General features: G+C 38.1%; 1 protein-coding gene across 1 annotated transcript; it reads left to right on the top strand.

Annotated features, from left to right (window-relative positions):
- The first annotated feature begins 8,063 nt into the window (after positions 1-8,063).
- Positions 8,064-8,687, top strand: LOC112091545. Its single transcript, XM_024165532.1, has one exon. It carries the CDS (start codon positions 8,064-8,066, stop codon positions 8,685-8,687), a length of 624 nt encoding a protein of 207 aa, XP_024021300.1.
- Positions 8,688-14,782: the final 6,095 nt, after the last annotated feature.

Genomic DNA, 14,782 nt, shown 5'->3' on the forward strand with positions numbered 1-14,782 from the left:
TATGTGGGCACATTCGAGACTAAAACGGGTTAAATCAAACACTCAAATTTTTCACAAACACCAACGCATGCACGATGTGGAATTTTTTAGGAGAAAATTTTTTTCCTTCTCTCTATATTTGGGAATTTTGGCCAGCCCCCTTCAAGTAGGTTAAAAATTGTCACGCGTAATTTTTTATCATATCTTATTTATAGAGTAGAAGTCAAACTTCTAGAATGAATCAAATCTCTATCTCTTATTTGAATTTTGAACAAAAATTCTCCTCTTTCTTATCTCCTTATGGCCGGCCAACCCTAGGGTTTTTATCCATGTGTGTGGCGCCAATTGCAGATAAGGAAGGAAGAGAAAATCATCCTTTATCCTGTAGTCCAATTTTAATTCAAATTCAAATTCGAATTTAAGTCAAACTTAAATTAATTTGAATTCTAAATTAAACAAATTATCAAATAAGTTTAAAAGGATAAATTTAAATTATATTCATGATTCAAATTTAAATAATCACATTATTTAAATAATAATTAATTCTCAATTAATTATTTTCAAGTATTTAATTTTAGAATTCTGTAATTCTAAAATTCTCATTTTGCCCTTTGTGTCTGGTAGAATTACAAGGATGACGCGGGGACTAATGAACCTATAATCCCGAGCTCTAATAAAATTAATAATTAATTAAACACTTTAATTAATTAATTAATTCTATTAATTCCAATAGTTACTCCACTATAAACTTTGATTTGGGACTTGGATTTGTAGGTTTTGTGCTGATTTTTTTTATCGACCCTTCTGGCCATCCTAGTCTGATTCCACCGGTTGACCTATGCGGTCGACCGGTCTACACTACATTAGATCGACCTGTGCAGTCGACCAAAATGCACACCATCGGTCGACTGGTGGTGTTACACTGCTCTGTCACCAGCCGACCAATGTACACTGGGTTCGACCATGTTTTGTTAAAAAACCCTATTTTGACCTCGGTTTTCGAGGAGGACCCGAATTAGCTCCATTTGGGGACCTAGAGTGAACGGATTAGCTTCTTTAATCCATGTTTTGAGATTGAAAATCCTTGGATTGATGGGTTGTGAAATCGGTAATTGAATTATGGCACACTAATAGGAAATCAAAGAATATAATTGAGATTGAATTTCTTTAGGAATGAGAATTGGATCCTAAAGTATTGTTTTGTATCAGTGCTAGCTGAAGACTTGGATTGAAGGGCTTGAGGAAGCGCAAGCCGGAATAGAGTAACGCTATCTAGGTTTCATATTTACGAGGTAGGATTTCTTACCCCTTTCCTTTGTGAGCCTGTTTCCAAAATAATTTTGGCCTAGCAAATGTTTTAAAGAAATGGCATGTTTGCGAAAGAAAAACATTTTTACCCACATGGCTTGTTGTAGATTATGGGGAGTATAATGAACTGTTTCATAAAGTTTAATGAATGATTTCTTAAGATAAGAGATCTTGTAAATCGGTAAACCGACTGATGTCCTAGATAGGATGTGGAGAGTGCATCCTTGGGGGCAGGACCCGAAACCCGGCGCGGAGTAATTTGGCTTGTGCATTTGGTTGTGTAAGTAATTTATCATAGTATAAATTACTTGCTGATGCCTGTAATATGGAGATTTTCAGTTATATTTCCTTTGAGAAAAAAGATGTGAGGTTCCGGCTGTTGTGTTGGAACTGAATGTCTATATTTATTCATTTACTCATTTATTTATTTGCTTATTTACTTATTTATAAAGTTATTTCAAAACATATGCTACTGGGCCTTTCGCTCACGTTTTATTATTTTCTAAATGTTAAACCCCTCCCAGGCGACTCTAGGAGCAGTGTGGAGTAGCTGAGTTGCTACCACCTGATTAAGAGATGACTGTTTCCATCCTCCTGGTGTATAAATGTAAGAATTGTAAAATTTTGTAAACTCTGGTACTTGGATTTCTAGACTGTGGTTGATGTCTGTAATGTTTTAATTACGTGTCATGTATGTATGATACTGAAGATCCTGTGGATAGATCCTGTGGGTGTAGCCCTGAACAGTGATAGAGGCGGGAGTTTTAGCCTCTTGTGATGTTCTTGTAATTTATTTTCAGCACAATAGTGGGGCTCGTTTGGAGATTTGTTTAATATTTCACTGTTAGTTTTTATTATTAAATGTTTAACTCCTAATCGAGCCTCCACGTCACCGACTCCTGCCCCAGGGCGTGACAGAATGGTATCATAGCACTTAGGTTTAAGAAACCACACGATTGTACATACATGTGTGACATTAGGAACCCATTGAACGGTCTAGTTTCTTTTCAGTTAAAGGAGATGCTGTCGCGTCGTAGGTTGGTTAGCAACCCGGCACCACAGAATCAGGAATTCATGGATGCCATGTATGCCGCTTTTCAAGGCATGGCCACCAGGAAGTGGAGTACTGCTTCGACTCCATTGTTACTTCTGTGAATTTAGACGGGGACCTATCCCCATATTCAATAATGATGGAGGACCCCAGGAAGCGGAGTACTGGTTCGACTCCATAGTTAAACACTTGGACACTATGGGAGTGCCGAAGGAGTATTGGGTAGAGTTTGCGGTGAATAAAATGGAGGGCCAAGCAAGCACTTGGTGGAAGCAGGTGAGGAGAAGGCTTGACGTTACGGGAATGACTTGGGAACAGTTTGAAGTTATCTTCAATGAATAGTACTTCTCTCAGAGCTATCGGGATGAAAAGGCATTAGAGTTTATGTCCTTGCTACAGGGTGACATATCTGTGAGGGAGTATGAGGATAAATTCAATGATCTATCCTGGTTTGCACCATCTTTGGTAGAGTCTGAACACCTAAGGTGTCTTATATTCGAGAATGGTCTAAAGAATTCTGTAAGGAGATCCTTGCTGGCTCTGAGAATTTGAAATTTCTAAGACCTGTTGGCTGCGAGCAAGACAATCTGGCTTATTAGCAAAGCAGGGAAGCAGCTGGTCAAGTTTCTGTTTCTGGTGGCCTTCTGCTTCAAGTGGGCCACAACAGAATGGTAGAAGAAACCGCAATCAGGGAGAGTTTAGTGGGGACATGATCAGTGGTGGTAGTAGTTCCTCGGGAAGTGACATGAGTGGTCCCTACAGACCCAAGTGTCATTATTGTGGGCAAGTTGGCCACATTAAGAGGAACTGTCCAAAACAGAATCAGTCACCGACTCAGCAATCTCAGAGTGATGCTTCTTACGATCAAGGAAGGCCACCACAGTTTGTGCCGCCTTATCAGCTACAGCTGTCAATGCTGATGCCATACCCTCTTGTGCCAACCTACCATCTGCCTCAATATACACTTTCGACCTCAAGCGTTGTGACCAGTGCAGATACCTCTGCCGCAACAATATAGGTCAGGGATACAACGACCTAATATTGGTGATAAAGGGAAGGGAAAAGCACATGGACAAGCTTATACCCTGACCGGAGGTAGTTTTGGAGGACAGGCCAGCAACACAGTGGTTAATGGTATGATTCTAATCTCTCACTCTTTAGCACATGTGTTGTTTGATACTGGTGTTACACATTCTTTCATATCAAATACTTGTTGGGAATGATGTCCTAGAAGCATAAGATGTAATAGGATATTTATTATTTACTTAATAAAAGAGTTTATTCATCATTTTATGTGTATATATTTGTGAATATTTTATGAATATCAATGAAAATTCCGTGATTATTTATGTAACCTTAAACAAAAAGCAATGTTCATAATGAATTTAATTAAAATTCAGAATCTTTAATTAAAACATTATTAATACATGTCATTCCCATTTAGAATGGAACGGTGTTATCCGCACTGTTAATATGGTGAGATATTGAATGAGTGTATTTCGCATAATGAGATTATGTGGAATAAGGACACAGACACAATATGAATTTCTAATAATTTCTGTTAAGTATAGAAATTCTATTTGAGTCTACCGATGGTCATATATAGAACAATCTTAATCCTAAGTTCTTAACAGACTCCTATTTATGGATTTGTGTCTTTTGATTTACTCGGTACGAATTCTGAGATCCTGAATCCTATTCCTTGTATTTTGGAGACATGATGAAATAGGTAGCCGGGAATGTTATTACACGAGATGGAATCCATTCCTTCTTAAGGAAGAAGTAGATAAATAATTCTCTTGAGGGTTGATTCGGTACTTGGACCAATACGAGCTCTGATTCATGAATGTATTTTATGAATCACTATCCATTAGAGAATCAATGGTACTCAAGGATAAAGAAGTAATTAGAGAGGCTAACGAATTTTACCTAGCTCTAATTATGAATTATTTATGGAGGATTGATCTATATGCAATGACTATATCAAATGGACACTTCACAATTTAGAAGTAATTTATGTCTATAATTTTGAGAGTGCAATTCCAAGTTTATAGTGAAGTAACTATTGGAATTAATAGAATTAATTAATTAATTAAAGTGTTTAATTAATTATTAATTTTATTGGAGCTCGGGATTATAGGTCCATTAGTCCTCGCGTCGTCCTAGTAATTCTACCAGACACAGAGGGTAAAATGGGAAATTTTAGAATTAAGGAATTCTATAAATTAAATACTCGAAAATAATTAATTGAGAATTAATTATTATTTAAATAATGTGATTATTTAAATTTTAATTTGAACACATCTAGATTTATCCATTTAAACTTATTTGAAAAGTTGTTCAATTTAAAATTCAAATTAATTTAAGTTTGACTTAAATTGGAATTTGAATTTGAGTCAAAATTAGACTACAGGATAAATGATGATTTTCTCTTCCTTCCCTATCTGAAATTGATGCCACATAGGGATGAGAATCTCCTATCTTGGCTGGCCACACTAAGGATAAGGGAATGAGAGATTTTGTTTCAAATTCAAATAGGAGATAATTAACAAGCTTTATCTTGGAGATAGAGATTGGATTCATTCTAAAAGTTTGACTTCTACTCTATACCTAAGAGAATAGTAGAAAATTGTGGACACAATTTTTGAGACAATTTTTGAAACAATTTTTGCCCTAATTCCAGTTATGGCCGAAATTCTCTTATAGAGGAAAGAGGAAAATTTTTCTCCAAAAAATCCCACATTGTGCATGCGTTGGTGTTTGTGGAAATTCAAGTATTTATTGTAACCCATTTTGTCTCATGTGTGCCCACACACACGTCTTCGTGGATTCTAAGAATTGACGTGAAAGACATTGGTTTTCTAAACATAAAGCTTTGGAGCAAGGATTGTTTGAAATCAAAGAACTCAAGTTATCAACCGAGTCGGCCTCCAGGTATTTTTCCTAATTGAGTTCTTAATAAATGAATTAATGAGATTAATTTATTCATGCATAAATTAATATAATCTATAGAGTATCTCAAAGGTTTTATGAAAATTTTTGTTATACACGATCCGCCTCCCCCCATGCTTCCGCATCCGAATTCGATTCGGAGACCAACAATACTTTTGTACAAACTTTGAAACTGAAATCTGAGAGCTTGGAAACCCCAATGATGTTAAACTCCCCACTAGGATGTGTGGAGGTAGCTAGTGTGTGTAGATCGTGTGAAATCACGATTGGGGGTGAGAGATTGAGAGCTGACCTGATAATCCTTCCGATGAGTCTGTTTGACGTGGTACTCGGAATGGATTAGTTAGCAAGATATGGTACGATTATTGATTGCTACCGTAGGAGAGTGACTTTGATGATTAAGTCTGGAACGGTAATTACCTACCACGTGGATATGAACCCAGTCCTGGAAGAATGACTATTGCGATATAACGTTGCGGGACGGAGAAACCTGGCATGCTCTTCTTTCCTTCTTACTTTAGAAGGTGAACCAGAGGTAACAGGAGACAATGTGAAAATTCTTGTGGTGGATGAGTTCGCAGATGTATTTCCTGATGAGTTACCCGGTTTACTGCTGGATCGGGAGATTAAATTCGGTATTGATTTGATAGCGAGAACGGCTCCAATTTATATTCCTCCCTACCGAATGGCACCTGCAGAAATGAAAGAACTAAAGAAACAGCTCGGGGAGCTAGCGGAAAAATGGTATATAAGGAATAGCACTTCCCCTTGGGGTGCACCAGTGTTGTTTGTAAAGAAGCACGACGGATCACTTTGGTTGTGCATTGACTATCGTCAATTGAATATGGTAGCTGTGAAGAATAAATACCCGTTGCCGAGGATCGATGATTTATTCGATCAGTTAGGTGGATCACAATATTACTCTAAGATTAACTTGAGGTCAGGATATCATCAGCTCAAGGAGGAAGACATTCTGAAAACTGCTTTTAGGACTCGGTATGAACATTTTAAGTTCTTGATAATGCCTTTTGGGCTAATGAATGCCCCAGCTACATTCATGGATCTAATGAACTGGGTTTTCCGGCCGTACTTGGATCAGTTTGTAATTGTTTCCATCGACGATATTTTGGTTTATTCGAAGACTTTGGAAGAACATGAGCAGCAGTTGAGAATTGTTCTTCAAACTCTTCGTGAACACCAGCTGTATGCTAAGAAAGAGAAGTGCGACTTATGGCTGACGGGAGTGAAGTTCCTTGGACATGTGACATCAGGACAAGGAATTTTTGTAGATCCTTTAAAGATTGAGACTGTGTTACAGTGTGAAAGGCCGAAGAATGTGGCAGAGATTCACAGTTTCCTTGGACTTGTCGGATATTATCGACGTTTCGTAAAGGACTTCTCGAGCAGCGCTGCATCTATGACTCGGTTGACCAGGAAAGAAGTCTGATTCGAATGGGACGCTGAGTGTGAACATGCCTTCTAGGAATTAAAGGCAAGGCTGACAAGTGCACTAGTCCTGATTATTCCCGACAGCGAAGAGGCATATGAGGTATATTCTGATGCCTCGGGGAGTGGACTTGGTTGTGTTTTGATGCAAGGTGTATGTGTTGTAGCCTACACATCTCGCCAACTGAAACTGCATGAACGGAACTACCCCACTCATGACTTGGAATTAGCAGCGGTGATATTTACTCTGAAGATATGGAGATGCTATCTTTATGGAGCAAGGTTTCAGGTCTTTTCTAACCATAAGAGTTTGAAGTACTTGTTTACTCAGAGGAGATGGGTGGAGTACATGGAAGATTATGACTTTACGTTGGAGTATCATCCAGGAAAAGCTAATGTGGTAGCTGATGCCCTTAGCAGGAAGGCTACAGGAATTATGGCGTCATTAGTTTTGGAAGACTGGAAAATGACTGAAGTTGTGAGCGATTATGAACTTCAGTACCACGAGTATTATAACCAGGCAATGGTATATAATATGATTTCTGTACCGGCCCTTGTGCAACAAGTTAAACAGAATCAATGGCAGGATCTTCATCTCTAAGGAATTTGGATTCAAATCCAGAATGGATAGCAGCTTGAGGATTGGAAAATCCGAGAGGATGGGGCACTTTACTTCTGCAACTGCGTAGCCGTTCCTAAGGTGGACGGGATCAAGAAGGCGATTCTGCGTGAGCCCATAAATCGAGGTACGCTATTCATCCGGGAAGTACTAAGATGTACCAGGATCTGAATAGGCAATACTGGTGGAGAGGTATGAAGAAAGACGTTCATGAGTAATTCTTAGATTGTGTAAGCAGGAGAGTTATAGTTTTTACTTGTTCCGGGATGGAAATGGGAGCACATCATGATGGATTTTCTGATGGGACTACCAAGAACTGAGCACAAGCACGATGCCATCTGGGTGGTGGTGGTCAGGTTGACGAAATCTACGCATTTCATATTGTTCCGTGCGACGTATTCTTAGAAGATTCTGGTTGAATTGTACCTGGAGCACATCGTGAGACTCCATGGAGTGCCATTGTCTATCACATCTGATGACGATACTCGTTTTAATGCAAGGTACTGGAAAAGTTTTTAGGAAGTCATGGGAATAGAATTGAATTTCAGCACGGCATTTCATCCTCAGACTGATGGGCAATCTGAAAGAGTTATTCAGATTCTGGAGGATATGCTTCGTGCTTGTATTCTGGATTTTGGTGGAAACTGGAAGAAATATCTTCACCTTGCTGAGTTTACTTACAACAACAACTATCAGGCCCGTATCGGTATGGCACCATTTGAAGCTCTGTATGGACGACCTTATAGATCACCTGTTTATTGGCTGAAACCAGAGGATCAACTTACTACTGGGCTAGAAGTGATTCAAGAGAATAACGAGAAGATAGCTGTGATTCGAGAACGACTGTTAACAGCTCAAAGTCGTCAAAAGAGCTATACTAACAAAAGGTGTAGGCCTTTGGAATTCCAGGAAGACAACTTCATTCTATTAAAGGTTTTTACACGCAAAGGAGTTGTTCGTTTTGGAGTGAAAGGAAAACTTCCGCCAAGGTACGTTGGACCATTCCCGATCGTACAACGAGTTGGTGTCGTGGCATATCGTCTGGCCTTACTGCCTGAGTTATCTCACGTGCATGACGTGTTCCATGTTTCCATGCTTCGCAAATGTCAACCTGAGCTAGAAGCGGTGGTGCAATGGTATGACGTTTTGACACAGTATGACCTAACGTATGAGGAGGCACCGGTTCAGATTCTTGACCAGAAGATGAAGAGTCTGCGTCATCATGAGATTCCATTAGTGAAAGTGTTATGGCAGCACCATGGAGTTGAGGAAGCAACAAGGGAGCTTGAAATGACAATGCAAGATCAGTATCCGCGTCTGTTTGCATTTTGAGGTGAGTCCTAATTTCGAGGATGAAATTCCTTAAGGGGGTGGAGTTGTAACACCCCAAAGAATTAAATAGGATTAATTAAGGAAATTAAGATTTATTAGTGTGCCTAATCTGGTTTAATTAATTGATTATTGATTAATAGATTTTTCTGACGTGTAAAGTTGAATAATTTCAAGGTATTTAAATATTCTCAGTATTTATACTTTTACCCAGAAGTGTGTATGGGCACATTTCTGGACTGTCATTTTAAATATTGGACACTAGTCTTTTCTTTTTTTTTCTTTTTCCTTTTTCTTTCCTTTTCCTTTTCTTCCTTTCTTTTCCCTTCCTGTGCATACTTTCTCTCTCTCACTCTCACTCTCTCGTTCTCTCACTCTCACTCTCTCGTTCTCTCACTCTCACTCCCTCTCTTCCATTTTGTCTCAAATCAACCAGATCTTGAACCAAGAAAGGATTTAAAGAATCTTTCAATGTCAAGAGAAGGATTTGAGGAAAGATTTCTGAAAAACCCTATCTTGAATCTCGGATTCTGTATATTAGAAAATCTATTTTGGTTCAAAATGGATTTTGATGGATTTTGAGTAAAACCATGGTAGAAATAGGAGATCTTGGGTTCTTTGGACTTGATTTAGTACTTAGAACCCGGATCCAGTGGTTTCCCTTCGAGATATTTTGATTTGGGACTTGGATTTACAGGTTTTATGCTAATTTTCTTCAGATCGCCCCTTCTGGCCATCCTGCCCTGATTCCACCGGTCGACCTATGCGGTTGACCAGTCTGCACTACATCAGGTCAACCGAAGTGCACACAACCGGTTGACCGATGATGTTGCACTGCTCTGTCACCGGTCGACTAGTGTACACTGGGTTCAACCCTGTTTTGTTGAAAAACCCTATTTTGACCTCGGTTTTTGAGGAGGACCCGAATTAGCTCCATTTGGGCACCTATAGTGAATGGATTAGCTTCTTCAATCCATGTTTTGAGATTGAAAACCCTTGGATTGATGATTTGAAACATGAAATGGGTTGTGAAATCGGTAATTGAATTATGGCACACTAATAGGAAATCAAAGAATATAATTGAGATTGAATTTCTTTAGGAATGAGAATTGGATCCTAAAGTATTGTTTTGTATCAGTGCTAGCTAAGGACTCGGATTGAAGGGCTTGAGGAAGCGCAAGCCGGAATAGAGTAACGCTATCTAGGTTTCATATTTACGAGATAGGATTTCTTACCCCCTTCCTTTGTGAGCATGTTTTCAAAAGGATTTTGGCCTTGCAAATGTTTTAAAGAAATGGCATGTTTGCGAAAGAAAAACATTTTTACCCCCATGGCTTGTTGTAGATTCTGGGGAGTATAATGAACTGTTTCATAAAGTTTAATGAATGATTTCTTAAGATAAGAGATCTTGTAAATCGATAAACCGGCTGATGTCCTAGATAGGATGTGGAATCCTTGGGGGCAGGACCCGAAACCCGGCCCGGGGTAATTTGACTTGTGCATTTGGTTGTGTAAGTAATTTATCATAGTATAAATTACTTGCTAATGCCTGTAATATGGAGATTTTTAGTTATATTTCCTTTGAGAAAAAGGATGTAAGGTTCCGGCTGTTGCGTTGGAACTGAATGTCTATATTTATTCATTTACTCATTTATTTATTTGCTTATTTACTTATTTATACAGTTATTTCAAAACATATCCTACTGGGCCTTTCGCTCACGTTTTATTGTTTTATAAATGTTAAACCCATCCCAGGCGACTCTAGGAGCAGTGTGGAGTAGCTGAGTTGCTACCAGTCGATGTGTCCATCCTCCAGGTGTATAAATGTAAGAATTGTAAAATTTTGTACACTATGGTATTTGGATTTTTAGACTGTGGTTGATGTCTGTAATGTTTTAATTACGTGTCATGTATGTACGATATTGAAGATCCTGTGGATAGATCCTGTGGGTGTAGCCTGAACAGTTATAGAGGCGGGAGTTTTAGCCTCTTGTGATGTTCTTGTAATTTATTTTCGGCACAATAGTGGGGCTCGTTTGGAGATTTATTTAATATTTCACTGTTGGTTTTTATTATTAAATGTTTAACTCCTAATCGAGCCTCCACATCACCGACCCCTGCCCCGGGGCGTGACAATATCATTTCTTAAAATATTTCATTTTAAGAAATGATACTCTTTAAAATCTCATTTTTAAAATCATTGGAAACTTAATAGCATTATTCATGTTATTTCCTTTAAAATCATTTTCTTTCAACATGTTTTGTTCTAAAACATTTTCATTGGCCAAAACCATTTAAAGTGAGGCTAACAAGGATATGGACAAGAATATCCTACCTCTCGGATGTCAAACCTGTGGCTAACTTCTTATCACCCTAACATCCACTTTCCTTAAAGCTTTGATACTCGATCTTCTCCACTAACTTTATCACAAAAGGAATATCTTAGGATATATTTCTCATTCCTAAAACGAATTAAGCCTAATCATGTTTAATTATTTCCTATTAGTGTGCCTTGACTCAAATCCAAGTCTCACAAACAATTTTATAATTCAGTTTGGGGATTCTTTAAAAATTGAAATCCAATTCACGGGTTTAGTTTCCTATTTAATTTCAGCTTAAAAATAAGTTTTTAAAGAAATTTCGGCAGCATGCCGACATAAATAAAAAAAATGTCAAACCTGCAATTCAAGTTCAATTTCAAAATAAATTCTCCAGAAATCATCAAATTTAGTTTCCAATCAATTCAACAAGTCCAATAACTGAAAACCCCCAAATTTAATTCAATTCTAACAATAATTGTTCAAATCCAAACATTAACTCAAAATTATTCAAATCTAACTAAATTTCAAATTCTCAAATCAATAACTCAAATTCAATAATGGGTTTTCAAGAAATCTTTACCTTAAAGTCATTGAAGCTTGTTTCTCACCATTTCTCTCATTTTTGTTGTTTTTATTTTTATTTTTGTGGGTCTCGGCCAGCAAGCCAAAGAGATAGAGAGAAACGGTTGGAGAGAGAGAAGGCCAGAGAGAGAAACGGCCAGCAGGAGAGAGCTCGGAGAAGAAGGAAGTGGCCGGCGGTGGAAGAAAAAGAGAGAGATAGAGAGAGATGCGGTGGGTGAACGTGAAGCCAGAGGAGAGAGAGAAAAGACAAAGAAAGAAAGAAGGAAAGAGAGAGAGAGAGAGAGGTTGCAGCCACAGGAAGGAAAAAGGAAGGAAAGGAAAAAAAAGAAAAAAAAAAGAAAAAGGAAAAAGAAAAGAAAAGGAAAAAAAAGGAAAAAAGAAAAATGCATTAAAATTTAAGTGTATTTTCAAAAACTTTTGGGGTGAAATCATAAATATTGAAAATAATTTAAAGTTCCTTAATTAATTGTGAAAATCAAATTAGGCACACTAATAACTCACAATTTAGCATAATTAAACATGTTTAATTCTAGAGGGCAATGGACTTGAGGACAATGGACTTAGTTGTGGTGTTAATTGATGATGTTGGCATTTATGAGAATGTTGAAAGAAATGGTCAGGTTGGAATTAAACTGAATGAAGTCTGTGATGGTGATGATTGTAGATTTGATGCCATTAGAGTTTGTAAAGAAAATGAATGTGATGGCCAAGTTGGAATTTAATACACAAGAGTTGTTGATTTTCTAAGGGAAATAATATGTTTTACGATTCCCTGACTTCATCGAGAAAGGATGACGCCGATCATAACCATATGGACCAAAATTTCGAGGCCGAGCAACCTAATAAACAACCGAAAAGGCAATCAAAGAAGCCAAAGTACAAGAGAACTTCGTTTACCGATCCTCAAAGTACGGTCCGCAGCCATTTATGATTGGCTCACATGATTACAGTACATATAATATTTTCAATGTATATTTAACTGATGACTTGTATAACTTTTGTAGTAGTGATTTATGAATTTTTCTTACCGTTCAGATTGGTACGGATAAGAATGGTTAGAAATGGCCGAGAGACCAAGTATGGATTGAGTTCTTTTCTTACCGTTCAGATTGGCACCGGTAAGAACGGTTAGAAATGGTCGAGAAACCAAGTATGGATTTAGTTCTTTTCTTACTGTTCAGATTGGTATCGATAATAACGCTTAGAAATGACCGAGAGATCAAATGTGGATTGTGTTAGATTGCTACAAGAAGTTTAACATATGTAATGAAAAAGTAATTATAGTAAAATTAAATCTTGGTAAAAAATTAGTAAAATAAAATTACCCACGAAATAATTTAGATACTACATTTGAGAAAAAAAAGTATTTAATACGTGTGAGGAAATAGATCTTTGCATGGAGATATATATATATATATATATATATATATGAATATATACATTGAAAAGGACATGGACATATATTTTGAGGAAAATGACTATGGACTTAGTTTTGATTGAAAGTGAAAATACACTTATGTTATTGTTGGGGCTCTTTTGGTGCGGGCCTATCGACGTGGAGGGTGCGAAACTCGTGGCCTCATTTGGTTGGTCGACGTTATATGTACGTCAGTCGTACCCTGCCACTGTGTCGGTCGGCAGAGGCAAATGAGCTTCTAAGTGTGATTTTTGACGTCGAAGATGGCCGGAGTGAAGACGTTGGCCCCGGCTGGGTTAGGCTAAACCCCGATGACCCCGAGGATAGCAGTATCTGATGGCGACATCCGTTGCGATTCCAGCTCTGAGATAGTGAAGAGTTTCTAATGAAGACTCCCAGTTAGCATATAGTGTGGGAGAGGAATGAAACCGGTTTATGGAGGAAGTTTCTAAGCATGTAATTGAGTTATATCCATTTGTTTATGAATAGAATGATTTTGATGGACGTAGTATGTTGGACGGGATAAGGCTCAGTTTTAGAAATATTAGGCTATGTATGAGGTGTTTTCAGCACTTCCAATGGGGAGAACGCCTAGAAACTTATTTTAGAGGGACTCCGCTGGAAGTTATGGAGATTAAAGTTCTTCGTCAGGCATTCCCATAAACCAAAAACCAAGAGGTGAATAACCGGCTAAGAGGAGAGTTTTTGAGCTTGTTGTTTTGTGTATTTCATAGACTCCTCAAAGCTTTTAGATGTGTGATAAGCCATATTCACATGTTTGAGAAAACCAACTATAGGACCGCGACAGACGTAGTAGGTCGGTCGATAGAAGTAAACTTTGGGTGTTGTAAGCCATAGTTGGGTATTCTCAGAGGTTATCCAAAGCTTTAACCACTTCCAATGGGGAGAACGCCTAGAAACACGTTCTAGAGGAACTCCGCTGGAAGTTATGGAGATTAGAGTTCTCTGAGGAGTATTTCGGTAAGTGAAAAACCAAGAGTTGTAACCAACAAAAAGAGGAGGTTTTAGGCTTGTATTTAGGTTGTTGATGTTGGGTTTTGATGTTTGTTTAGCTTAGGAAAGAACGTCCGAGCATTACTTGCTCGGAAGAGCTCCGCCGGAAACCATGAGAAGAGAATAGTTTCTCTTAAGTTAGAGAGCTATGCTTGGCTTGCTTTCTCTCCCCCCTGTCTTCCTAGAGTGTAGGGATGTGGTATTTATAGGCAAGGATGGGGACTCCAAGAGGAGGGAAATTTCCCTCCAAGAGTGTTTAAATTCCTAGCTTAGATTGCTGATTACAGCTACATCGGTCGGACATTTTTGGCTGGTTTTTAACGGAGCTTTATTGGTTTACAAAGGGTGTCTTGCTCAGAAAGTGAATACATGGGGTCTTGGAGTAGTCAATGAGATGTTCTCAGAATGGTTCAGTGATGACTTTCACCTACTACAGGCAAAAGCTTGCCAAGAAGATGAAGGGATGGGCTGCTGAGCAGCCAATGAGAGCTCTCTTGGTTATTTTGGGTGAGGCCAGAGGAGGCAGCCAAAGGGTTAAGAGTTTGCCCTTCTTCACTTATGCTTACCTACCTTTTTTATGATTTTGGAGAAGATGCCCCGTTTGACCTCCTGGAGGTGTAACACCCTGAAGAATTAATTGAGATTAATTAAGGTAATTGAGATTATTAGTGTGCCTAATCTGATTTAATTAATTGAGTTTAAATAATTCCAAGGTATTTAAATTATTCACAGTAATTTATTTAATCCAGAAGTGTGTATGGGCG

The sequence above is a fragment of the Morus notabilis genome, unplaced genomic scaffold, assembly GCF_000414095.1.
Source record: "Morus notabilis unplaced genomic scaffold, ASM41409v2 Scaffold115, whole genome shotgun sequence".
NCBI lineage: Eukaryota > Viridiplantae > Streptophyta > Magnoliopsida > Rosales > Moraceae > Morus > Morus notabilis.

Coding starts and splice junctions, on each gene's coding strand:
- LOC112091545 (XM_024165532.1), top strand. CDS start 8,064: ATGGCACCATTTGAAGCTCTGTATGGACGACCTTATAGATCACCTGTT.